The following is a 27,951-nucleotide window of genomic DNA, read 5'->3' on the forward strand; positions in this document are numbered from 1 at the left end:
CCGGGCCAGGCGCGGCCATGACCTCAGGCACCTGTCACGCTCTCAGAGTCAGGAGTGATGTGCCACCACATCCCTCCTACAGCTTTAAATATCTCATTTTTGGACCCAGTGTTCAATCTTCTATGAGACAGTCTGCTTAGGATAGCTTTAATGAACATGTAAGCCCGAACCAGTGCTCAGGAAGACTATCAGGGGACGTTATGACTGTGCCCCTAACAGGCTCCGCCTCAGAGTTAGGCCACGTAAGCCAAATTGCATAGGACGGGCACTCCGGAGACCCATCACCCCCAAAACAAAAAATGACTATCTTGAGAAAAAACTGAGACCAGTTTACATTAGAGAGTCTACTTCTGAGACGTGAAGAACACACTCCTCTCCGAGAGGCGTCTCCTCTGATACAAAAGGTTTGTTTTATGGAGAAGATGTAGTTTGTACCTTCCAAAAGAAGTGCTCTGAAGGCCCCCGAGGAAACATATCGCATCAAAGATGAGGGAAAACCCCTGGTTAGTTCTAACGACCAAAAGCCGTCCTCAGAACAGCCCAGTCCAGCTTGGCTCGCCCGGCCCGACAGTCCCCGTGGGTCACCCGAAGAGACCTGGAAGCCCGCAGGCCGCGGCAGGGAGCTGCCAGGGCACCTCGGCCGTGTGGCCGCCCGGGCCGTCCGGGTACGCGTCCCTCACAGACTCGTCTCCTCGCACACTCTGACGGGGATGTTGTAGTGCCGGTCGTCCTCGGCGATCAGGGTCACCACTGGCCAGTCCGTGGGTGGGTCGGTGGGGTAGACCGTGATGAATTCTTCAGTGCTGTACTTGGAAAGCCGGTACACCCGGATGGTGTGGCGCACGGCATAGGCAAGAAGGAACATTTCCACCTGGGGGAAAAGAGCCAACGGGTCTGCGGGGGGAAGCTGTGCTGAAAGACACAGTCCCACCTGCTCCCTCCCAGGCTGCGGGCAGCAACCCTCCTTCCCCGCCCTGGGCCCGGCCCCCGGCCTTTCCCCCACAGTCGTTACAAACAGCAGATCATCAAAAATGGACTCACCGTCCGGTAAATCAGGGACTTGTATCCAGAATGTATGACGAACTTTTATAATTCAACAATTAAAAAAGTGATCGGTTTAAAAATTGGGCAAAGGATGTGAAAAGAACAGACATTAATCCGAAGAAGATATGCAAATGGGCAAAGAGCACCTGAAAAGTCATCAGGGGACCGCAGACCGAGGCCACACTGAGCTACCACTTCACGCCCCCCAGAACAGTTAGGATCAAACAGGTAAGAACGAGGCACGACCACTTAACAGGTACCAGGTTTTCTTGTGGAGTGATGAACGTGTTTTGGAACTCGACACAGGTAGTGGTCATACAATACTTAAATGTACCAAGAGCCACTGAGTTATATACTTTAGAATGGGGTTAATTTTATATGAACTTCAATTAAAAAAAAGGTGGGGGGGGGGCGCGTGGGTGGCTCAGTCGGTTAGACGTCCGACTTTGGCTCGGGTCATGTTCTCACAGGTTCGTGGTTTGAGCCCCATATTGGGCTCTGTGCTGACAGCTCAGAGGCTGGAGCCTGCTTCGGATTCTGTGTCTCCCTCTCTCTGGCCCTCCCCCTGCTCACGCTCTGTCTCAGTCTCTCTAAAATAAATTAAAAAAAAAAAAAAAAAAGAAGTACATCTTAGGTACATACCCAAGAGAAATGAAAATATGTGTCCACACAAAAAACCTGCATATAAACGTTCATAACAGGATCATTCAAAATAGCCAAAAAGTACAAAGACCCCAAATGTCCATCAACTGAAGAATGAATGTGATACAGCCATACGATGGAATACTGTTAGTGATACACGCTACAATATGGATGAATCTCGAAAACGTTTTGCTAAGTGACAGAAGCAAGTCACAAAAAAACACGTATTGTATGATTCCATTTATCGGAAATGTCCAGAATAGGCAAATCTATAGCAACAGGAAGTAGACTAGTGGCTGCCTAGGGCTGGAGGGGAGGGGGAATTAGCACCAATCATTACAGGGTTTCTTTTTGGAGTGATAAAATGGCCTAAAATTAGACTACAATGATGGCTGCAAAACTCTATAAAAATACTAAAAACCACTGAGTTACGCACTTCAAAAGGGTAAACTTTATGGTACGTAAATTATGTCTCAATAAAGCTGTTATATTTTAAAAATGGACTCGCCATATGACAGTAGACTTTGTGAGGACTCAGAAAGAACGAACTTCGGTCTAATTTGCAAACCAGCTGCACCAGACTTTTTACTGAAGGCAAGCGCTACGGTTCAGGAGACGTAAGCAGCCTACACTGCGAGTGCAGATACTTTTTGTAAGCAGTTCTTTTTGTAAGTCAATTCTGCCTGACCCAGCAGTGACCTTCCGCCTTTGCTCTTTCTTACACACCAGGAAAAGGTAAGCGCAAGTGGGCAAGTGGGTCTCGTAAGCACAAAGGGAGCCCTTTGGATGGATAGCCTTAAATGCTGCTTTAATGGCTGCCTGTTCCACCAGAAAGGACTTAAGCTTTTCAGGATAATATAATGAGGGCACTAAACATAGTGCAAGGTGTGGTGAGTCAGGGGACAGTACTGCACTGGGTCTCCGTGTAGAACTCCAAACTTAGCATCTCTGTAAAAGATCCAAGAGCAGGCTAGTCTCTACTGGCTAAGGTGACTCCATTTCTATTTTTAAAGGATGCTACCTAATACAGCTACAGCTGCCAAGATTAAATATTAAGACCCTTTGCTTCATGTATTGGTAGCCTACCAGACGCAAGGGTACTAATCCCGTCCGGCATCCTGCAGAAGCCAGCCCCGGATGAAATCAACGTGGTGGTTACAAAACAGATCCACAGTTCTTTTGTACCCTTGTACTCCTCACTTGAAAAGGTGGGTGGAACTAATGCTCTCCCCTTGAGTGTGGGATGGATTTAGTGACTTGTTTTCAACAAATAGAATACGGTGTAAACAATAGCGTTTAACTTCCAAGATGAGATCACAAAACACATCTGTGGCTTCCTCCTTGCTCTCTTCTTGGATCACTTCACTTTCTCAGAGAAGCCAGCCATCATGTCACAAGGACACTCAAGTGGCCCTACAGAAGGGCCCATGTGTCGAGGAACTAAACCCTCCTAAGCTACCAATGAGGCCTCCTGCCAACAGCCGGGGGAGTGCGCCACGTGGGAAGTGGATCCCCTAGCCCAGTCAGGCCCTCGGATGACTGCAACCTCCCGAGACCCCGAGACAGAATCACGCAACTAAGCTGCTCTGGAGCCCTTGACCAACAAAGGCTCTGAAATACTGTCTGATGATTAAAGCTGCTGCGTTGGACTAATACGCTCCCGAAGGCACAACTCACCTGTTCAAGGCCACCAGTGTGTCCCACCTGGTTTAGGTGGTTCCTTAGCAGCTGTCCAGGGTCATTCGAGGTGTCCCGAGCAAACAGAAGCACAGAGAAAAATGGTACTTCCTTTCCCTTCTCTTTGTCATCGTATAGTTCAATGGCTCTGTTTAGCATTAGAAATTTTACAGCTTCATAGAGGCTATATTCCTCTTCCTCATTTGTGAACAGTTCATCGCAAGCTATCTGCCTCGCTTCAGCAGTTCTCAGTTCTGCCAAGCCTGCCCACTGCAAGAAAGGTACATGACAATTACACGTCTGTTCTAAGAAACCCTGGTATACTTCCATACTATGTGCACAAAATTATTTTCCAAGTAGGCAACCACGGATCATGCACCAACATTCACAACATTCAAGTTTTTAGCTCAAACCATGGTACTCTTTAGACCACACAAATTCCTTATTCAGCTTTTCCCCCATTAATGTGAAACAAAAGTACAAGGCACTAAGAAGGCCTAAGGCCATGGAATGGAACTTTCAACTCCCCTAAGATCCTAGACAATGGAATTGAACTAGTCAAGGGGCACCTGGATGGCTTCGTCAGTTAAGTGCCTGACTTCAGCTCAGGTCATGATCTCACAGTTTGTGGGTTCAAGCCCCGCATCAGGCTCTGTGCTGACAGCTCGGAGCCTGGAGCCTGCTTCAGATTCTGTGTCTCCCTCTCTCTCTGCCAGTCCCCTGCTCGTGCACGCTCTCTCTCTCAAAAATAAATAAGCATTAAAAAAACAAAAGAAAGAAAGAAATTGAACCAATCAGAGATACTTCTGGAGGGAGGCGCCTGGGTGGCTCTGTCAGTTAAGCGTCCGACTTCAGTGGCTCAGTTGGCTAAGCGTCCAACTGCAGCTCAGGTGGTCGTGATCTCAGTTTGTGAGTTTGAGCCCCGCATCGGGCTCTGTGCTGACCGCTTGGAGCCTGACACCTGCTTCAGACGCTGTGTCTCCCTCTTCCTCTGCCCTTCCCAGCTTGCACGCTCTTGCTCCTGCTCTCTCTCTCTCTCTCTCTCTCTCTCAAGAATAAATATTTTTAAAAAAATTTTAATTGAAAAAAAAAAAAAAAGAAATAGTCTGGAGGAGCTAATAAGGTGCATGTGAGGCTGGTATGTGAAGCTCTGAAGGGTAGCTAAAATTACTTCTCCCCTTAAGGGTTTCCAGGAGCGCTGACCACCCAGAAACAGCAAGTCGAGCTGCAAAAATGAAGCTGGGCAAGGAAGACTATGAGGTCTTTTGATCGTTAATTTACTATGGTCTTCCCTCTAACTTCTTAAAAATGTACCTGGGAGTTTCAAATGCATATATCCACTCAGGAAATGTTTACTGACTCCTGATTAAGAATAAAGCAGAGTACTAGGTATTCAGCTAACAGTGGCAAAGTCTTAAGTGAGTGAGAAAACTCAATAAATATATGTGCTTTTAAGTTCAAGCAAATGAGATGAGATACTGATGTGAAACTAGTCCTTTTTTTTTTAATGTTTATTTATTTGAGAGACAGAGAGAGAGAGAGAGAGAGAGAGAGCACGCGCACAGGAGGGGCAGAGAGAAAGGGAGACAGAATCCCAAGCAGGCTCTGCACCTTCAATGCAGAGCCCAATGCAGGGATTGAACCCACGAACAGTTAGATCGTGACCTGAGCTGAACTCAAGAGTCGGACACTTAACTGACTGAGCCACCCAGGTGCCCCAGAAACTGGTCCTTATGAGTAACCGGTAACTACTGCCCCTCTCAAAAACCATTAAAATTCTAAATTCAACAGTAAATTTTAATGGTAATGACTGTACCACAGGATTCTCTTGAATATGTGGCTGAAAGCTGGAACATCTCCTATTTTCCAGAAGCAACCAAGCTGGCAGTCAAGAGCATGGCTCTAGAGTCAGAGAGTCAGGATGGAATGAAGGCCTTCCCACCAAGCAGCTGGTGGCATTAACAGACATCTTTAAAACAGGAATAACACAGCAACTACATTTCGGTAGTTATGAGAATTAAATAACCTATTTAATAACCTAATTAAATAACCGTGTTTCACAGACAGCCTGGCACATGAGAGGTACCAGTTATGTTGGCTTAGGTTATTAATGAACAATTTTAATGTCACTGTGAACTGGAATCACTTCAACATTCCCAAAAATGAGGATCTAATTATAGCAGACACAATTGATAAAGCAAAAATTGCAATTTCACAAGACCTTAAAAGAGACGAAAAGGAAATTGTCACAAGTGGGCAAGCCGAAGAGCCTTCCCATTCACTCACACAGCCAGAAACCTGCTCTCGACCTCCCCCTAACCCAGATCCTGGGCAAGCACACGTCTCCCTGCCCCAAAAAGGCTGTGCTCTATAAACCCCAAGCTCCACTCTAAGAGGCAAAGAGAACAGAATCCCTATTTCCTTCTCTTGTCACAATTTATCTCTAGACTTCCTTTGACAGTGAACTTTCCATTAAACACTTGTGTCTGTTAATAAAAACTAAGCTCCAGGAGGTCAAGCCCTCAGCTCATTTACTACACAATATATTTACCAAATGCCTACTATGTGTCAGGCTTGGTACTCGACACTGGGTGAAAAGGAACGAGCAGCACAGTCTCTCGTGGAGCTCAAAGTCTAGCCGGACGGCAGACTATACTGGGGGAAACAGATCAACATCTGGTGGAGGAGCTAAAGGCCTCTGGAAACCGGAGCCTGAGTAGTTCAGTCCATTGAGCCTCCAACTCTTGATTTCGGGGCTGACGGGTCAGAGCCTACTTGGGATTCTCCCTCCCCTCTCTCTCTGCCCCTCCCCTGCTTGCATGAGCTCCCTCGCTCTCTCTCTCTCTCCAAGTAAATAAACTTTTAAAGGGAGGGAGGAAGGAAGAGAGAGAGAAAGAGAAAAAAAGACATCTGCCACCCCCTTAACCAGTCTCCCTCCCATCTACAAAGCCTGGAGCCATTAGCAGGCCCTCAAGCCAGGGTTCCTGGTGAAGAAAGTCTCAAGCAAGCAGCCTAGTGGACAGTGTGGGCCAGTGTGCAAGGACATCCAAACCCCATGGAATACTCCAGAACGGGAGTATTTTCTTAACCAAATCACTGGGAATCAGCCAACCAAGTTCTCCCTGTAATTATGTTTCAGAGAAACCCTCAGGACAGTTTTCAAAAGACAAGTTACTGAATTTACTCACCGGACAATCATTCAGGAATGAAAACAAGTCTAATAAATATGGGCAGAATCTTTTTTTTTTTTAAATTTTTTTTTCAATGTTTATTTATTTTTGGGACAGAGAAAGACAGAGCATGAACGGGGGAGGGGCAGAGAGAGAGGGAGACATCGGAAACAGGCTCCAGGCTCTGAGCCATCAGCCCAGAGCCCGACGCGGGGCTCGAACTCACGGACCGCGAGATCGTGACCTGGCTGAAGTCGGACGCTTAACCGACTGCGCCACCCAGGCGCCCCAGGGCAGAATCTTAAAACATGAAATTGGGAAGAACTTAATAAAGATGCACTTATATCACTGATAATACTGTAAGAAATACAGACTAAATACAGACTATCCCTGAAGCTTGTCAATATGACTTAGAACAAAGACTACACTTGTTTAAGGTTTCCTTTGAAGAAAGTTAAACATTTCACTAAACATAATAATCGGTGTTATTTCCCCATCTTACCAAAGACTTCACAGGAAGAGTTTGTGTTTGTTTAAATTATGTTGCCTAAAAACCTGCCACAGGCATCTGGCAACCCACTAAGCGAGGACTGAGAATTGGTCTGCTGGGGCAGTCAGGAGCGAGAGTTTTGCACTTATCAGAGAAAAAGAAAAAAACTACATGTTCCAAACCTTCTTCCTTAGCAGTGTGAGGGACTCCTTAATTTTATCAACCAGGTCCTCGCTCTTCCCCTCAAATTTCAGTCCAAGTTTCCACTGCTTGATCCAACTGTATTTGCTTATGAGTTTTTCTGGTAACTGGATTATCAAGAAACAGAGAGATAAAGAGGTGTTAGAACCAAGAAATCCATCACAGGATCCTGCAGAAACCACAAAGCCTACAAAACCTACCTTTGTTTCCAGAATTCATTCCTGCACATTTGTCTGGGTTTGGGATGGAGGGACCTAAATCTGGAATTGTGAACTCAGAAAGCACCACCCCCCCCCCCCCCCAACTCCAGGAGGCTGCTGGAGTCAAATGGTGCTTCTGGTTGAGATACAAAGGCAACATTCAGCTTGCTCAGCTCCAACCACAGCCAGAACATTCCACAGCACTTTGTGAGGGCACATGAAGGCAGGGTCCACATCGTGTCTTCACAAACCACACAGGCAGCTACTGGGCTCAATGGCAGCCTCCTGCCGTCCCTAATGCCCAACTTAGGAAGGCGCTTCAGGCATGCAAGATGGTCCAGGATAAAGTAAAAACCGGATTCTTTCCTGATTAGAAATATAAAGCCTAATTTCCAGTATTGCCAAATATCCCCAAAGTTTTGATATTCAAAAAAACAATGTGTATCTAGTTTAACCTAAGCCTGATCAATATCGTAAGATAAAGAACACCATGGAGAATAAGGAGCAGAGCTAACAGCCGTGGTGGCCTAGCTCATTAAAGAAGTGACAGCTGACCTACTACTTTGCCTGGTTTTTTTTTTTTTCCTGGAGGGTGTTTTATTTTGTTTTCCCCTAATCAACAGAAGCTGGAGTCTGAGAGGCAAGCTGGGACACAACCCGGTCGATGACGGCATGGGAACCCCGACACTCCCAACAGTCTTGGGTGTGTCAGAAGAACATTCCTAATTAGGCTGGGCACAGGCATGTCGCTTCCCTGCTATAAAACCCAGAAAGGAAACGACAGTTCGCCTCCAAGTCAAAGGATCGTTAAAGGAGAATTAATTCCTATGACATCCTACGTGGAACGAGAGAGCCTGTTTAACAGTCCTGAACACAGGTTTAAATGAGGCCACAGGCTCAGTTCCCCAGGCATCTAAGACCCTGAAGACCCTTTCCCAAAGGGCGATTCCAATTTTACCTTCTCAATCTACAGCAATCATGTAAACCAAAGGTGGTTTCCTTTCTGCAGAAAACAAAACCACACAGGGAAATTCCTCTTTAGGTAAAGTTACCCCAGGGACCACGATGCACACTCACTCACTAAGCGGGGCGGGGCTGTGTTCTCCCCATTTCCTGTGACCACCCCGCCAAGCAGCCCAGCTCCGCACCCACGCTGCCCAGCATTTGGGCAACGTGTGCGCCGTTTCGCTGCGAAGCTTCAGTTCCGCTTTCAGATGTGTCACCAGAACCTAAAATGCCCTCAAGTGGCAACAAGTTGAAATCACAACTGGGCACAAGGAAGTGCAAAGAGCAGGAAATACCCGCTACACTGGGAAAAGGGGTACAGAGAAGCCCAGAAGACCACCTGAGCGGCACAGGACGCTGTGCACATACCTAAAAAGCAGGCACCACACAAGTGAATTACTTGAAAGTCCCCAACGTTCTAACTACACACAGGGAACCCCTGACATAAAAGTCCGTTTCCTCATTCCTTCCACGCACGGGCGAACTGTTGCTAGGAAATGCCCTCGCCCTCGCTCAGGGGCGCATGCCTCTGGGAGACGTGGAGATCCTGGAGAAAGCCCGAGAGACAAGGTGTGAAAAAGAAACAACGAGGAAAGAATAATGCAGCTGGAACGATTTATTCAGAAGAAAAAATGGATCTACCTCTAAACGCTTTCCAGAGCCACGGAACAGGGAAGTAGCCATTCTTTTCTACCACGTACACAGACGCTGCACTTCTGCTAGAATGAGGGAGACTCAAGCAAAAAACAAGACTGAAACAAGAAACCAGGGTTGGACGCGTTTCAGAATAAAGTCGGTGGCCCGCTGAGAAGGAGTCCCACTTGTGACTCCACAACTGCCCACTCTCTAGCAAGTGTCCACAGTCCCTGGCACCATTGCCATGATCAAAAGGACTGTAGGTTAACAATGATGCACCCCCAAAACGAACGCATGAAGAGAGCTCCGATGTACAAACACTGTCACAGGTCCCACCCGTTCAGAGACATTCTAAAACTCAGCGAACGTGCCCTGAAGGGCAAGCCCCTCTCGGGGACCGAGACACGCCCCAAGTTTAAGAGCAGCCAGACCGAGCCACCTCCGACACTGGGGTCAGGGTCAGGTGGTCCAGCTGTAGTCAAATACGGAGACTGGGATCTGGAGACAGGGGCCCTGAGCAGGGTAGGGGGAGAGAGGCAGTGAGGGCAAAGCTCACACCCCAGGCTGAGACCAAAGCAAGGCCAGGGGGAGTGCAAGGGCTTGGACTAAGGGGAGGAGGGTCTCTCAGTCCAGCTCTCCTCTCTCCCTTTTACGTTCCGAAACGAGTATGTTCTAGGAAAGAGGGAAAAGGGCAAAATGCTACAGAGAACAGATCTCAATCTGCAAACAGGAAGAGACAGCCAGCTAAAGGGTGCATGTCCCTTGGTGACAACATACGGCTTCTCTGGGCTCGCCCGGATTCTGGATGAGGTCAAGAGATGCTCCGCAGTGCCCGGCCTACGGCCCAGAGGCCGACATCAGTTCTCAGTCCACAGACTCACACAAGCTTAGGTGTCCCAGGACCTCTCTCATCCCAGAAGCTGAAGGGGCGGGTTAAGGGAGAGCCGGTGCGGTTCAGGAGAGGCCGAGTATGTGACATGAGAGTCCCTTGAACCTGCCTGCTGAGAGCGGCTCACCCGTGTCCCCAGAAGTGGTCAGTGCTGTCACACTCCTAAAAGCCCCACGGACACACGGTAACCACAGGCGGTGGTGCCATGAACAAACCAGGACACATGACTGTCACTGGACACAGGGTGGCGGTCAGAGGTGGTCGGGGCGCGTCAGAAAGACCAAGGAGCAGGGTAAACGGACACAGACTCGTCACCGGCTCTGCTCACGTGTCCACAACCGCAAGCCCACGCCATCTCTCACACAAGAACTTCAGACCAGGCTGTAATGGCAAGCGGGGTTTCGCTTAGAATGACAGGATACATGTCATCCTGACGTATCAGGAAGATGCATGAGAAACGACTTTCGTACCAACACTCCTGTAAGACTGTCTTGTTCTGCAGCAACAGACTTCTTAAATATCACGCGATCTGCTTCTCTTAAGCAAGCATGCTCGCACATTCGGATTTTACAGTCAACAGGTGACTTATCACTGTTATACAAGCAGTGTGTGGAGACAGACAAACCCCCCTCCGAGGAGAGGTGGCCCAGGCACCGCCCCCCCCGGCCACCAGGCCAGGCCACACCTGGTCACACCCCACCTTCTTCCAGGCACGCGGCGCCACCCCTCGCTCCCGCAAAGAGGCTCCCGCCAGAGCGGACTTTCCGAGGGAAGACCGGTGGAGGGGCCGGAATGAGAGCCGGAATGGAACGGCCTCCGCAGGTTGTGCCCTTTGAGGCCAGGGGACCCCGCGCGCACCTAATCTCTAGCTCGGCTGCCATCCGGCTTCCTCTAAGTCGTCTTCATTCCAGGCAAATACCCCAGCTGCCTCAACAGTTCCTGAACGGGAGCAGTCAGCTCGGTACTGGGGACACAGGCCCAGAGCTGTACCGCCCTCGACACGGGGTCTGACCAGCCCGGTCCCAGACAGGACTGTGGTTCAGCAGTGTTCCTTGAGGACACGGCTTCATTCTCACTGCCGGCCACACATCACGGGGCGGGGGGGGGGGGGGGGGGGGAAGGGGGGGTCTGACCGAACTTGCGATCGATTCATCCTCACGTCCTTCCCAAGCTGCCGTTAAGGCAGATCTCCCACAGCGAGCCCTCTTGGGTTTTGTTTAGTGGTCTGTTGCCACTGCTGTTGTCGTTTAAGCACGGGACTTCTGATTTTCTTCCAACTAATGCCTCATGACCAGTCCTGCCCAATCATTCCTGCCCACCACACTCTTTTTAGGTCATTCTAGCATCCAACCTATCACGTGACTCCATTTGCTGTGTGTCGTAGGCACAAGCCACGATGACATGACATTCTGGGGTGTCACTACCACGCTGCAGATTTAAACCAAAGACGGCCAGGCACTGGACGCATCCCCCGACCCTCGCCTCCCAGGAAGCCTCTCGACGGCCACCTGCGGCACCGATCCTCTTAACGCCGCAGAAGGTGCTGATTTCTCGCACTGAAGCTAGAACCACAGAAACCTGCCTTCTAAAACCCCAGCGGGTTCTCAGATGGTGCCACATACAGCCCGCCTCCTACCGACACCAACGTCGAGTCGAACTGCCCGTACGTAGTTTTTACAAACTAAAAACACCAGCTCTCTTAATTCATTCTCAATTCTCAATTAATCCTTCGTTCTTTACTTGAATTGTTCAAATAAACGTGATGGCTCTTCTCTCCTGGGAAACAGCAACGGTTCTTGGTCCTTCTAGCATGCAAAATCATCCCGGCCACACGAGAACGGAGAAACCCACACGCCGACGTCACGCCGCAGACAGCACCGGCAAGGAGCCCAGGCCGAGGCGCGAGCTCTTTCTCACGAAAACGATGGAAACATTGCGGACTCAAACCTGCAGCAGCAGCGTACCAGCGTGAGCTCCGGGTCCTGCAGCCAGGACGGCAGCGCTGCCGGCTGGCTCATCGCCTGGAACAGCGTGGCCCTCAGCGCACAGTAATTGTCTCCACGGACTCGCCGTATAGAGGTGAACTTCTGCGACACCTCCTCGTAGCCCTGGGTGGAAGCATCAAAGAATTCAAAGTGGGCATTATTGACTTCGGAGGGTAGGGAAAGTTTTATTCCTGTGGGAAAAAACGTGCCCCCCCACCCCCACCCCATCGCTGGAAGAATGAGAACAGGCTGGCGGAGGCCTCCTCGAACTTTTCCCATTCCGGTTTTTATTAATCTGAAGAAATTAACAGATGCTAGTACTGTGCAAAACATCAGCATATGTAACAGATCCAACACACGAGAACATATAAATAATATACCAGATATTATGAAAACACTTCCAGCCCCTGGAGCTGGAGTTAGACGTCCCTTTTCTACACAACTGTTGTTGACACTTACTTATTGATAACCAACTTCTGAGGGGTTTAAGCTGTGTTGAAAGGGACCCTAGCTCTAAAGAAGAGATAGGAAATATAGAGACATATTCCTATATTTCCTATAGAGAGATATATTTCCTATAGAGAAATATAGAGAGAAACGTACTAAGTTTCCACCTCCATATTTTAAAAAAGTAAAAAAATCCCTTGGGGCGCCTGGGTGGCTCTGTCGGTTAAGTGTCCGACTCGCTTTTGGCTCGGGTCATGATCTTGCGGTGGTGAGACCGAGCCCTGTGTCAGGCTCTGTGCTGGGCGTGGAGCCTGCTTAAGAGTCTCTCTCTCACTCTCCCTCTGCCCCCTCGCACACGTGCATGCTCTCTCTCTCAAAAAATAAATAAAAAATAAAATAAAATAAAATAAAATAAAATAAAATAAAATAAAATAAAATAAAATAAATTAAATAAATAAAATAAAATAAAATAAAATAATAAAATAAAATAAAATAATAAAATAAAATAAAATAATAAAATAAAATAAAATAATAAAATAAAATAAAATAAAATAAAATAAAATAAATAAAATAAAATAAATAAAATAAAATAAAATAAAATAAAAAAAAATAAAATAAAATAAATAAAATAAAATAAAATAAAATAAATAAAATAAAATAAAATAAAAAATAATCCCAAGCTTCCATGGTATACTTAAAAAAAGTCCACATGCTAGAAGATATCTGGATAATTCCATTAGACTCTTTAAAAAGTGGAATCAAGTGTCATTCTTATTCAGTCTGGAAGTGAAACGAGGAAATGAAAATGATGAGTGACATACGTGTTCAGTCACTCAAACACAGCCGTCCAAATGGACCATTTTAAAGCCTACTCCAAAAGCAGCCCCCATAAAATGGTCCACAGGCACCGGGCCAAGCTGCTCCTGAGGCTCGAGTGTCAGGATCCACTTTGCTGCCTCCTGCACTTCTCTGGCCTTGTCCTGTGGGCCCTGCTGCCCATCTCACTCGTCCTTGACTATTGTCACCTGAAGCTCTGCTTCCTTCCCTGCACTTACACAAAAGGAGCATCGCCCTTAACGTGGGGTGGACACCATGCAGACCGTGCCCAAGTATGGGACCCTCGTTATTAGTTTTCAAGGGGCAGGTCACAGGATGATGTTCTAAGTGGGTGTGAAATGATTTCTTTCCAACAATAAAATTTTGAGAGTTGCGTTTTCACTTAGTGGTCCAATCACTGCAACACAGTAAGGGCCCACCGAGCACCTCTTCCCTTCGGTGGACTCCCAGCTATCCCGGGAATACTCACGATGGCTAACTCAGCGGTAACTGCATCTTTCCAAATGCACCAATTACTCGTGCTATTTCAGAGGTGACTCAAACTTCTAAAACTAAATTTGGATTTATACACACTTACTTCCAAAAGAATACCCAAAACAAAAATAAACCGTAAGATAAATAAGGGCAAAAAAAAAGAACCGAGACACCCAACTGTTACCAGGCCCCTGAGATGCTCTGATTACTGCCACGGGTCCCAGAGTGACACTTTTCTAACTGATGTGCCTTTGGTTATTTGGTCACTGAAAGAGTCCAACTACATGGTCAAATCTTTCTCTAGAACTAAAATCACAAAGAAACGATTTTAGCATGAGTTGCAAAATATGGAATATGTGGATACCCTTAATAGATACGTTCAATTATGGACCCAGAGGTGCCAATTGTTAGAACAGATCCTTTAAAGAGTCTGAGGTCATGAAATAAAATTGCAAGTCAAGGAAAGCATTTCTGGGGAAGATGAGAAGACATATGTTAGGTATCCAGCCTCCTGGTTGTCTAGTTCGATATGGGGCTGTTTGGAAAACCTCTAAGTGGACAATACACGTATTTGGCAGATGGCCTCACAAATTTAAATGTTCGTGGTCCCAGATATTTCATGAGTGAGCTCTCCACCAAGTGCCTGAGACGTGAGGAGTCTACAGTTCAGACTTGCAGGGAGCAGAGCTAAATTTGGCTCTCAGAGCTTTAAAAGTAGCAGCTACATTCTGAGTAAGGTCAGCCCATTGCAGGGCAAGCATGAGCAGCTGAGGTGCGTGTAGAAGAGGCACAATCGTTTCTATACAAACAAGCTCAGGGGTGCCTGGGTGGCTCAGTCGGTTGAACGTCTGACTCTTGGTTTCGGCTCAGGTCGTGATCCCAGGGTCATGGCATCGGGCACAGTGCCGGGCTCCACAGTGAGCATGGAGCCTCGTTAAGACTCTCTCTCTCTCTCCCTCTGCCCCTCTCCCCCACTCGCACTCTCTAAAATAAAAAATAAATAAAAACAAGATGTAAAGAAAAGAACAGATGTATACAAGTATTTTTAAATTTTAAACCCTAAATAACACAGATCTAAACAACAACAAAAATAGACACTCCTATCAAATATGACAGGTCAATACCTCTAGTACAAAAGTACATTCAAAGTCATAATGTAACTAATCCCAAGAGAAAAATGACCAAAGGATACACCCAGAGGTTATAAGAAGGGATGGAAGTTTTAGGTTGAAACGGCTTTAAGTAGCTCAGAAACGGTCAGAGTAGCAATTCCACATCGTTCAACACACTAAGGAATATTGGACTCAGGGCCCATTTGAGGGGAGAACCAACAGGGTGCTGTGGTCGGCCAGTACGCACTGCGGCGGGCCAAGGGTCCAACTGAACAATAACCCAGCCAGTCACAGCAGGACCACGTCATGGGCATCCCCAATGTCTCACAGCCTCAGACACTACCTAGGGGGTATCAATCTATGCAAAGGGACAAGGAGGGGCAGCTCCAGGGACACCTTAAATAAAGGGAGCAACAGATCCCTTTGCATAAGGAGTGCAGGAGAGCCCAAGCCCCTCAGACAGGAAGGCATGAAACCAAACCCAGGTGGGGACAGCAGGAGGCATGGCATCCGCTGGCCCCTCCCTACGGCTTTTACCACAACAAGCCAGAAGGACCTGGCCCCGAATGACCAAATGACCCCAAGAGGACACCCAAGGACTGACCCTACTCTGAGCAGCACGAATCTACACCTAACAGATATGTTTTTCCAAGAAACTAAGTTACGGAATAACTGATACTGACTCTGTATTAATACCATGATTCAAAACAAGTCCCTTACCTTTGGAGTCCGTTTCCTCATCTCTAAAATTAGAATAGCGATATTTACAACGTCTAATAGCAGTTGTTGTAACTATGTCTAAAAATATAAAAGGACATACTACGTAATTACTTATGACAGACTATTTGAAAGGCCTGAACTGTGTGCATGTAGGCACTGTACCTTTTTCATACACGTGGCTTTTTGTGTATTTCCCCTCCATTCTTTTTTGCAGTAGTCCATGATGTCCATTTCAGGAGCTACACTTAATCTGGCTTCTGTTGAAGAATCAAAAACAGGGGTGGGTAATGAAACAAAGCACGATCAAAACAACAGACGGCTTTACTCAGAGGTTACTTCTTCTCTCACTTCATTCCAAAAAGACCCAGAATCCCCCCAACCTCCCATCATCACCTCACTCCTGGATAACCTGGAGGTGTTCCAGGGGGCCTCCCTCGTCACCATACCTCACTCTCCACATAGCAGCCAGACACTTCAAACTTGAGTCAGACAACAGCCATCACCCCCGGGTTCTGAGCTCCAGAACCCCCTGAGTGGAATGGATGTCCTTACTTCCTACCAAGGCCCTTAGGTCCCACCCCCGCCCCACCGCGGCGTCTCTGGCCCCTGCTCCCACCCCACCTGCGGCCTTGCCTGTACCTCTCCGACACACCTGTGGGCCTCCGTCGCTCCCTACCTACCAGTCTCTGCTCAAATGTCACCTAACACCCCTAGGTCCCAACGCCCCCCCGCACACCTTCACTCGATTCCCCTTCCGCTGTTTTGTTCTTCTTCTTGGCACTGATTAACACCTGACGTATTTCTTTTTCTGCATTCCTCCCCTGAACCCCCACACATACCCGCACCCACAGACACAATAAGGCATAATTCCTTGACGGCAAGGGCTTATTTTGTGTCTCAGCTGTGATCTTAGCACCTGGCATTGCACTGCCACAGGGTGTCCTAGAATACTGTTCTAATCAAATTAAATGTGCACGTCTCAGCCGTGAAAAACTACATCTACTGGTTTTTAATTAGTTTTTAGATCCATTATACAAAGAGATAACAGCTACTTTAACAAAAACTGTATGTCTTTATTTATTTATACTCTGCCTGATCCCAAAAGGCTGTAAAGCTGCTGACAATAAGCCAGAAGCTAACGGAGCTCTCAATGTTAGCTGAACCACGGACCTCATTTGACTCGAATGATACATTAAAAATACGACTTGCAATCAAATTATATAATAAAAAATGGCTTTTAGATTTGCCTTATTTAAAATATAAGGTATGGGTTTGATTTGTGGTATACATGTATGCACACGCATGGGTGTGTGTGTTTTAGGAAGAAAGTGAAGGAAATTCTCAGGCACATCTCGATCTCCTTTTTAAATTATTGAAGAAGTAAACGTCAGCGAGGAAATTAGGATACAAACACAGAAGTACCTTACAAGGTATTTACTCTTGAGGAAGGAGTAAATTAAAAACACACTCAGCCCAATTCAACAAACATTTACTGAATGTCTAACATGTGCCAAGCACTGAGCTGGAAACCGGGGTCACGAAGGCCGTTAAGACCCGGACTCTGTCCTGAATGGGTCTGTAGACGGAAGAAGAAAAGACCACAGGAAGAAGAAAAGACACAATCCAGGGTGCGATGGGTAGAGGCATGAGTAAGGAACACAAAGTCCTTTCTGCAGATAACATACATACAATTCTCTGTGGCCTAAGTCAGGACCAGCTTAAACGTAAACACACCTTGAAGCATAACACACAGACACCACACTTCTCGATGCTGCACAGCCAATCCTCAAATGCAGACCCATCGGTGCTTAACTTCAAAAACCATTTTTTGAGCGTCTACGCAGTGGAGGGAAGAGTTCCTCGTATCTGCCTTCTCACTCACCTCCCCACAACGTACAAGGAACTGCAAACATTCAGAGTTGAGGACACTGACTGGGCCACAATTTTCCACCAGGCAGTGTTGTGAGCCTGTCCGGACAGCACACGTCCAGCTCAGGAAGGACATCGTGGGAACAAAGTCCAGCCTTCCTGCTCTCCCAGCCCGCGTTCCTCATTCCTGCCCACACCAGCGAAAGCCCTGGGCCCCGGGCAGGGTGGGCCTGGTCACCGGCCCAAAACCAAGAGGAGGAGGAGGAGACCTCACGAGATCGAGAGGACAAGTCACAGGCCACAACCCTGTGCTGAACCAGAGGCCTGCGGGAGGCAATGAGGGTTGGGAAAGGGAGGACGCACACGGCTACCAGCATCAAAATGACACTCTAAGTCCCGTCCTGCAGCTGTTCTTGGGAGGAAGGCTCCAACAACCTCCGCACGCCCTCCTCTAGGACAGGAGCTAGAGGCACAGGACAGGCAGTGCCTGACCTCAAGCAGCTTTCTTTCTTTCTTTCTTTCGTTAACTGCAAACTATAGACTCTGTTACTATTTCCAAGAACGAACATCGTTTTTTAAACGTTTGTTCATTTCTGAGAGAGAGCACGCACCAGCGGAGAAGAGGCAGAGACGGACGGAGGATCCAAAGCAGGTTCCATGCTGACAGCACAGAGCCTGATGTGGGGCTTGAACTCCCAAACCGTGTGATCGTGACCTAAGCCGAAGTCTAAGACGCTTAACCAAATGAGCCACCCAGGAGCCCCAAGAAAGAACATTTCAAATGGCCAAAAAAAAAAAAAAATCCAAAGGAGAAACTGAAAACTAGGTGATAACCAGGAGCTCAAATAACCAAGAGGTCTGGTCCTAACCCCCATACGGTAACAAAGACAAGGAGTCAGAACCTGGAAAGATGGGCACTTAAAACTGAACTTCAGAAAGCTGGGACTCTCAGTCAAAGGGCAGGCTAGGGCAAGAATCACACTTTTTCTGTAACGGGCTAGAAAATAAATAACGTAGGCTCTGAGAGCCGTAAGGTTTCTGACACAATTACTCAACTTTACCATGTGTGAAAGCCATCACACACAATATGTAGACTAAGAAATTCCAATAAAACTTTATCAAACTAGGTGGCACATCGGATTTGGCCAGGGAGCCATAGTTTGCCAGCCCCTGGGCCCTTTTGTTAATGAAAGGTGTTTTCACTAATAAAGAGAGAGCAAAAGAAAACTTTCTGCATTCGTCCGGGCTCTGGCTTGGGAAAGAGGAAGTCTCCCAGAGAATTCACAATCACAGGCTGGCTCTCATACAGGGACAGGGCGGGAATTCTGATTAGCCCCAAGACCCTGGAAATTCAAGTTTAGAAATTATCATAATGTGGCCCAAGGTTGGTGGCACCCCGGGTGCCTAGCGGGAACAAGGCCAAACTCTCTCGAGGCAGGGTGCACGAGCCCTATACAGAAATGCAAAATCTGAGCTTGCAATTCAAACTTCGAAGAAACAAGCAAAACTAGCACAGGGCATAATTAGACCTGCTAAGATTTTCAGGGAATGAACTGTTCAGATCCAGAAGACTATGTTTTAAATGCTTAAAGAAATAAAAGGAGTAAGAAACATGACCAAAGGGCAAAAAACTATCAAAAAGAGACCAGGCAAACCTGAAGGGAAGACAGAACTTCTTAAAAAAGAAACATTTTATTTTTAAATCTCTACACCCAATGTGGGGCTTGAACTTACATCCACAAGATCAACAGTTGCACGCTCTACTGACTGGGCCAGCCAGGCGCCCCCAGAACTTTTCCAAAAAAGAAAGAAAAGAAAAGAGATCCCAAGAAATAGTACAGAATGGAACAGGGGCTACAAGAAAAAAATCTACAAAAGGGCACGTCATGAAGAGCCTTGGATGACTGAAGGAGGCCAGCACACACCTACTTAGAGTTCTGGAAGGAGTGAGCAGAGAGAATGAGAAGAGGACAATATTCAAGAAGATAATGGCTGAGAATTCTCCCAAACTGATGCAAACCAGGCATCTAGGGATTCAAAAGGAAGAAAACCTCAAGCAGTACGTTTTTAAAAGTCCACCCTTCACAGACATCAGAAAGAAACTGCAGAAAAACGCGACACATTATCTACCAAGGGTTCGTGTGACCGCAGTACTGCCATTCCCCCAGAAACAACAAGACAACGGGACAGTCCTCAAAAAGGTCACAGAAAACACCTGATCGTCTGGAGTTATTCAACAACAAAGTGAAATAGAGAAGTTTTCCAGCAAACAGAGCATCCTACCAACAGACCCTTCAAGAGGCACTTCCCAAGGATCTTCTTTCAGGAAGGGCAACGAACCCAGAAGGACTGAGATGCAGGAAGGAGTGTAAAGGGATCCACTCCGGCCTCGGACTAAAGCTGGAAATGACACAGCTCACTGAAAAGCTAAAACACCCGCAGCACGTGGAGGGCGACGCTGGCGGGCAGAGTCGAACCACCGCAAAGCAAGCCGGCAGGCCCCGCAAATGCAGCAGGGACACCCAATGACGAAGGAACCGCTTGCTCCCCAGGAATACGAGTAACCAGGAAGGCCTCTGCGTCCAAAGTGAATCGTGTGCAGCGGCAGCAGCAGAAACAGAGCACCTGCGGAAACTTCACGGAGGACGGAGCAGTGTGGCCAAGGAACACCCCTGAATGGACACCTACAGAGAACGTCTTCGAGGGCTAGCACGGTAAAGAGGTCCACCAACTCCTTGTGAGGACAACTCAAGGAAGCCTTGAACATGATCAAAAACGCCGCTTTGTATCATTTGTTCCTAATCACGCACATGACAATTATTTTTGCTAACCATAAAGTACACAGAAGTTAGTTCTCAAAACCGACCGGCAGCACACTCACATGACACAGGCCACGAGAGAGACGGTGGCGCTGGTGGATCGTTTATGGAGCATTCCCCCGAGTGGAGCACCCCCACTCGGCCCCAGCGGGGACCAGCCAGGGAAGGCCCTGCCGGCCATGCGCCCAGCGGAGGAGGCCAGGGGTAAGGCCTCACCCTAGCAGCAACGGGCCCGTGGGTTCTGGGCGCGGTGAGAAGAGCAGGCATAACTGAGCAGAAACACGGACAAAAAGTCATGAAACAATCAGAGGATTCGGGCTACTGATCCCGTGATCGTTCTTTCTCACAAGCCAGTGGCATCCACGTGGCCACGTGCATGCCAAGACGCATGGAGCCAGCTTCTCAAGAAGTCCTTCCGCTGGAAAGGAAACGTGCATTTCAAATCCAAACTCTCCCTCTAAGAATATGAGGGAAATCATGAACTGAGGGAGGTGGCGTCACGAGATTAAGCAAATCCACACGCTGCGAAAATGATACGAATGTAGAGAACGCAGGGAGAATATTGGCATGAAATTTTTAAAACCTCAGGAACCGGTACTCCCCAAACATACCTCAGCAAAATGGATAACAAGACGCAGCTAAGGCCATACGCAGAAGAATGTTTCCTAGGAAGCACGTCTCAGTATTTTATGGAAACGGATACAGCGATTTAACTGCATTTTCTACTATAAATAGTAAGAAGTCTATGAATAAAACAATTCCAAACATACCTGATAACCCTCTTTCATGTATAAGTAATTCTTTCTCCTTTTCTATTTCATCCGCGTCACGATACATGTCCTCCTCACTGAAATCACACCAAATTAGACATTTCAAAAATTTGTTGCACTGACATTTTCCCTCTTATTACAGTATGCGCTTGCTTAAAAAATCTGTAAGACACGAAAAGTTTAACTTTTTCCTGTTACGTGATGATGACTGAGAAAGTGTGGCTCTCACATCCTGGTTGCACATGTTGCTATCACTCCACAGTTTATGTCACAAGCAAATTTTACAAACACTACTTTAAAAACAAGGACAGGAAAACATCAGTTATTACACGTCCTCAACGCTAAAAGCCCTCCCAAGGCTCCTCCTGCTCCCTGACCCCCATGCTCACACTGCCACCCACGTCCTGTGGCGCGTATCCCTACTGGCCCACGTACTTGAACTGCTGCAAATCTGACTGACTTGGGACTTACATGACAGGTTCCTGAAGAGTCTCCAGTCTCATCTAGTGACTGAACGAGAACCTACTATGTATTAGAGAAGGAAGAAAACCCCACAGGTGCTGGACGAGGATTGAAAAAGGCTGCCTCCTTTGCCCCGCGAGATAAACCACAACCTGACAATGATGAGAAACAGAAATACCAGCTCTATCTTGGCTCAAACCACAAGACACGTGAAAGCCCCCACAGTCCCAAGGTGGACCAAGAGTAAGTGACAAGAGGACAGGACAGCCTCCATGCCGGTGGATGGTACGACCAGTAAACCCGCAGAACCCCAGAAAGGCTCAGGGACCAGAGGTGCCAAGTACTTCTCAGGGCGCAGGAGACGCCCAGAGCTGAAAACAAGGAAACTGGCTGGTGTACACATAGGGTGAAATCAGACCCCTAATTCCCTGCAGTCCCCCCCCCCCCCGCCGCCCCCGTGACAGCACAGCCCCAGTGCTCACGCCAGACAGAGGCTCCAGGTGCCAATGAATCACAGGAAGGGGTTAATAAGGTTAATGACAAGGAATTAAGCGACCGACCCGAGAAACTCCCATCCCCGGTGACCGCGGCACCCCAGCTCCCAGCACATGGCCCAGCATGGCAGGGGAAAGAGGAAGGAAGAGGTGAGCGGGAGCAAGAGACAGAAAGGGTACTGAGAGCAGCAGACCGAAGTGGGGAATTTAACAAACCCGCCTTCTCCCACGTCACTGAAACCCTACGATGGCTCCCAATAAGCAGGCAGGTCTACACGTGGACCTAACCCGCCGACCTAGCCTGCAGGCCACGATTCCTCTCTGCACAGCCACGCTTCAGTCCAAACACGGGACCAACACCAGCCTCTACTTTTACACCTGTGACTGGCTCCATCCGCTCCCTCTGCTTGCACGGCTCACTGCTTAACACATCAGGACACACAGCACACACAGCACGGGCGGCCCCGCCGCAGCGCACCACGGCTAGAGTGGGGGCCCGGAAGTCATGTCAGGGTTTAGCCGCTCCTTGGCGCCTTACAGCCCTGTGTGTGGGACCGTGGAACTAAACTAGCTGTAACTCTCAGCACCCAGGTTTAACTACCCGTGAACAACAGACAGTACTCTCCTCAAAAGACTGTTGTAAAAAGACACGTATAAAACATGAGCGCTCTAAAAAGTTAGCTATTCTCCTTCTCATACTACGGCACTGGTGCAGAGTATTAATAAACGGTTTGCCCGATGGTCATTTCCTGTTCCTTTTTTTCTTTCTAAATAAAGGCGATGGTGTGTGTGCGTGCCTATTTTTTAAAACACCGTGGGGCTGAGGGGACATATTAGGAAAAGGTACTTTCCATGTGCTCTGACCCCCGTGAGATTCCAAGTAAAAGGTATGGTGTCACCCAGGGAGCCCACGCCAGAGGTAAAAGCAAACAGAAACCAGATTCGCGGAGACCAGACATCAAACGCCTAAAATAAAAAGTGACTAAACATGTTAGTTCTTCTTTCAATAATTTTGTGGTAACTTCTGGCCTCCTTGCTAGCTTTATCGAACAGGAGAGAACTTGATCCTGTAAGACAAGCATTTAAGTGAACCACTTTCTTGATCATCATCAGAAGCATGTCTTCAGGCAAGCCACTTCCCTAATCTTGGCCTCCGTTTTCTCATCTTCAAAGCGAGAGGAGTAGACTAGATCCGCATGATCTACATGGTTCCTCTTCGAGGACTTAAGTTCTAACACACTATCAACCTATGTGTTGTTAAAAAAAACTGTACTTCGGGCAAATTCTGTGGCTACGCCGCAGGCACATTTGGGTCTACTTTTGTCCTCTTCCTTTTTAACCTGCAAAATAACCAAAGTGCAATCAGGACACCAGTGCCCAGAGGGAGTTCCCTAAAGGAGCATCTCTCAGGACAGCCACACGTACAAATTGGCACCAAGGCCAATAGGAAAGGAACAAGGAGAAGTCAACACGAGAACAAAATGCAAAGGGAAGACAGAGTAGAAGGAAAGATTATTGGAAATAAAAAGCAGTGATTCAAGATACACAAAAGCAGCAAAGCAGAAACTGACGAATGGGAGGCCAGAGCACATTCAAATTACTTTAGCCACAATCAGATTTCATTCAGATCCTGTGCACAAACGTTTGCTAACGTCCCTAGCCCCCAAGGACAAGCATTCAAGGACATTTGCTAACTTCACAAAGCCACCAAGGAAATTATAATATGGCCTTTAATTCTTGGAGACAGAATAAATTTTAAGTTTAAGCAGTAAGTTCCATTAGTATGGTCAGAGAAGAAGATATTTAACAGCCAAAATGAAATAGTCCCCCAACATAAGGACAATCAACTGGAAAGAGAGAGAGATGTGACAGCAAGAAAAATAAAAATTTTAAGAAATTAGTTCACTCAATATATTAAAGCTGAAAATAATGGCAAATGAAGCATTTACCAATTTATTATAAATACATGCGTACTATTTATAAGTGTATTATTTATTATTTATGTTTTTGTTGTATATTAATTATATTTAAATAGCTAGAAGCTTGAATTTTTGTTATGAGAAGGGAGGATAGTGAAATAATGAAAAGAAAAAGGATATTACGTTGTAAGATAAAATTGTCAATGCTGGTCAGTTTCAGAAATTTGGTAATTTTTTGTGTTTATGAGTCAAGTTGGAGTAGGAATGGGGAGTGACTACCATTTGGCACTAAAGAGGCCACCAAAGCCCAACGACTCAAATGATCACCACCACCAAAGCCTTCCTTCTAGAAAATATACCGATAGCTAGAAAACTAAGACAAAGTCTTAAATGTGACTTGATTTTGGGGGGACCATGGCATTCGTGAATCATGCTCAATTACACAACTCAGTTAAATTTCAAAACCAAAATCCTAGTAAGTTCTACTTAGAAAATTCCTAGAAATTCTTAGTTTAGCACCATAATGTTATTTTAAAGTGTATATTTTCAAGCCCCCGTTTTTTCCTAAGCTAGAGATGAAATATTTTATTCTTAATATTAAGGCAATATACATGATTAAGTTACATGACTTTGCATACTAAATTATAATCTCTCTTGCTCTGTTTAAAGACCTGAGTTAACAATAAATTTTTGAAAACTTAATTTAAAAAGGCTTACTACAAACAGACAAAATTATACTATTGCCAAGAACAAAAGCTATAAACTAAAAATACATCGGTCAGTGAAGCAAGACATTTCTGCAAAGCCAATTTTTCAATTTCTGATACAAGTAAACAGGTTATATGAAAAAAAGTCAATTCTAACTTCTATGCAAAGCTAAGACAGCATGTTAACCACTCATTATGAACACTTGCATTAAGTTCCCCTCTGTTGCCTAAAAAGGCTAAACTGAGTATGACTTTGTTTGGCTCTCTGGACTTGAACGCTGCTGTTCATGCTTAACTTGGCCTATCCTAGAACGCCAATGGCCCGGGCAGTGTTGGTGAGACGGTGTCCACCATGGGACAGCAATGTACCTTCCCACAAAGGCACAGGAAAAACAAAGACCACTCAACCCAGCCTCTCTCCACCACTTAGCGGCTGTAGAGATGGGTGAACAACACATCAAATGCAGGAAAGTACCGGCACCCAAGCCAAAATTCCACCTCCCTTCTGCGAGTGGACTTTCCATGACTGGCTCATGCTACTCCAGAGGTATCTGGGGACAACCCAGACATCCTCAACAATGAGGTTGGGAACAAGCTTTACATCCAGGTGGGAGAAGGGGCAGGAGGGAGTAGCTGTTACCCTATCAAACATACCCCGCAGGAGGTAAGGAGGCAGGTGGGAAAACACATAGCAATACCCAAGAACAATGGTTTAACAACTTGTTGTTCACAGCCCTTTTGAAAATTCACAGCTTTCATCAGAAGCTCAGCCCAGAAAATACACGTAAAATTTCACCTTCAATTTCAGAGGGGCTCACAGACACGCTCTCCACCACACACAGTCCTAAATTCAAACCATGTGCCACCATCAGGCGGACAAAGAAGGGCCTCGAAGTAGTCTTGCTTCTGAATTCCCTAAGCATGTCTAGCCTGGCCACCAACCATGTCCCAAGACCATCTTGGTCCTCAAGATTACCTTAGCTAAGGGCAAGAAGTAGATACAGCCTAAGTCTTGAAATGGAGGGGTAGGGTGAGCAGGGGATAAAGCACGGCCAACCTGCTCATAGGAACAGCGAGGAAGCTTCAAGAAAAGTCAACCAAATCTGGTCTGATCTAAGACTTCTTCAAGTCAGACCCTAAGTCATCTTGTGAGCCATCCTTAAGGCCTGCCCAGAGGATGACAACCACAGCTCTCAAACAAGCTAGGAGAGGCTGTTATAAATCATGTTCCTCTGCCTGGTTTTGCTGAGAAAGCCAGAAAGAGATGGGGGTGAGGTTCCCACTGAGGCATCAGGGAACCTGGCCCTCAAACCTCTTCCGTCTCCCTGGCCGAGCTGCACCTCTGGAATCTGCACCTGTTTCCTAATGTGCAAAATGACAAACCTAGGCTGTTTTTTTGGTTTTGGTTTTTTTCCAGATTTCTTTCGGACCAAGTCTGTAATTCTGACAGCAGTAAGAGGTGTGCCTCAAAACCTTTTGGGAAAGAGTGCTCCTCACCATGACCTATTTCCCCAGGTTCTGACTCAGGAAACTTGCCAAATAATTATGCATACTTTCAGGAACATGATTCTGGCTCCAAAGTTCCTGCATCTCACGGGGGCATGAGAATGCTGGGGCCAAGGCTAAGGCGCAGCTTCTGGGGGCAGGGTCTTTAACCAGGGAGTCACGGCTCAGAGCACCAGGGCAAAAGCAAGGAGGAGCAGTTAGGAACCAGCACGAGCTGTGGAGGGGCAGAAGCAGAAAGCACCCCCACCTCCCCCAGCCTACCTTACCCTCTGCGGAGTCTACAGTAGTTCTCCAACCCAGAGAGCAAACCTGCAGCCAGAGAGCACATCAGCTCACACGTGGGTCTGTAGAGCAGTTTCAATTTTAAAAATCAAGGTATTCCATTAAAAAGTCAGGGTACTGGAATTCTTTAAATACAGAAAATCCAGCAAGCAGACGATAGAACCTAGTGGCCTCTGACCCCAACAGCAATGGACACAGCTATCCAGGAACCAATGGCCCACACCTGGCCAGCCTCACTCGCTTAGGTTACCTGCATAGCTCCTGGGGTGGGGGAGTTTGCGACTGCCTATTGCAAAGCTTTCCCAATAGCCATTAACACACTAAGTGTGGATACTACCATCCCAGAGGGTTTAGATGCTCAATAAATGAGAATGTCAACGCCCATGATAAAGAACCAGGCACAGGAAAGTTTTATTATAATACACTAGCTGTATACCAGGCCTGCCAAACACCCCTTTTTAGGAAATGCCAAAAAAAAAAAATCTAATTTGAACACTTACAATTCAACTTGCCAGCCAATTAAGCTGTCAAAATAGTTATCTGAGTGCTTTCATCAATTCTGAAATTCAAAGACACTTATATGTGCCTAGAACCTGAAAGTGTAGAAAAAGTTGCAGCCTTCAAGTTTACACTTCGCTTCCACCTTCCCCCCAGACCCTTGCTAAAACTATAAACTCTTCCAACTTAAGCTGCCTTCTTTATAGTTCGCTAAAAAACTGCTCTAACCAGCACTATCTCTCGTGCTTAAAAGTAACGGGGGTGGGGGTGGGGAGGAGGAGAGCTTGTTAAGCTACTAACGGGCAAAAGAGAATTGGGTCAGACTCGGTCCAAAGTCTATTCAACAGGTGGGGCGTTCATCAAGCGGCAACTTGCCTTCCAAGAACAAACTTGTAGCATGGTTCAGTTTTCTCTTGGCCGTGACAGAAGCAACCTTACTTCCTTCCCCAACTAGGTCGGAGGAAAGATTCACTGGGAGTTAGTTATAACAATACGCTTTTCCGGTTTGTTTCCCAAGTTCCCGGAGCTCTGTTTTAACTTTGGAGCAACGCAGATGTAAAAACAGAGGGCACTGGGTGACCAGGACTGTGAGCCGGACCCTGCGGGGAAACCATCTGTACGGACACTGGATGCAAGTGTCTTCGAATTCCTCTCCGTCGCCGACGACCTTACCCCGAATACAGGCTGCGAAGGGCTCTTAGCCGGCTACTCCCCAGCCCACCCCACGCCCAGCGTTCCCGAGGGGACCGACCCAGAGCCCCCGCCCGCCCCCGCTGCGCCCCGCGACTCACTGCTCGGCTGAGCACCGCACCGCGGTCCGCGGCTGCCCGCCGGCCGCCGCCTTCCCGCCCTCCCGCGCCGCGGCTCTCGCGGGGCCCGGGGACGCGGCCCCCGCCTCCCGCGCCGGCTCCTCAGCACAGCTCGCGCCCGGCCACGATCCGGGCTGGGGCATGGTGCCCCGATTCATCGGGCCGCCGCCGGCGGCGGCGACGCCGGGATTCGGCCGCCTCCCAACGACCCGGGGCCCCTCCCGTCGGGGCTCCCGGCCGTGGCCGCCGCCGCCGCTGTACCGCCCGCCGGCTTCCGAGGCTGCGCA

General features: G+C 47.5%; 1 protein-coding gene across 1 annotated transcript; it reads right to left on the bottom strand.

The window, feature by feature from the left end:
* Positions 1 to 133: 133 nt before the first annotated feature.
* On the bottom strand, positions 134 to 27,951 carry OTULIN (OTU deubiquitinase with linear linkage specificity). The gene is made up of 7 exons (XM_015068852.3): positions 27,647 to 27,951; positions 20,988 to 21,064; positions 15,692 to 15,786; positions 11,919 to 12,062; positions 7,206 to 7,331; positions 3,364 to 3,633; positions 134 to 871 (listed from the first exon to the last, which is right to left on the bottom strand). The coding sequence occupies exons 1-7, from the start codon at positions 27,820 to 27,822 to the stop codon at positions 677 to 679; spliced, it is 1,083 nt and encodes a 360-aa protein (XP_014924338.3). The 5' UTR covers positions 27,823 to 27,951; the 3' UTR covers positions 134 to 676.

This window comes from Acinonyx jubatus, chromosome A1, assembly GCF_027475565.1.
Source record: "Acinonyx jubatus isolate Ajub_Pintada_27869175 chromosome A1, VMU_Ajub_asm_v1.0, whole genome shotgun sequence".
Lineage (NCBI taxonomy): Eukaryota > Metazoa > Chordata > Mammalia > Carnivora > Felidae > Acinonyx > Acinonyx jubatus.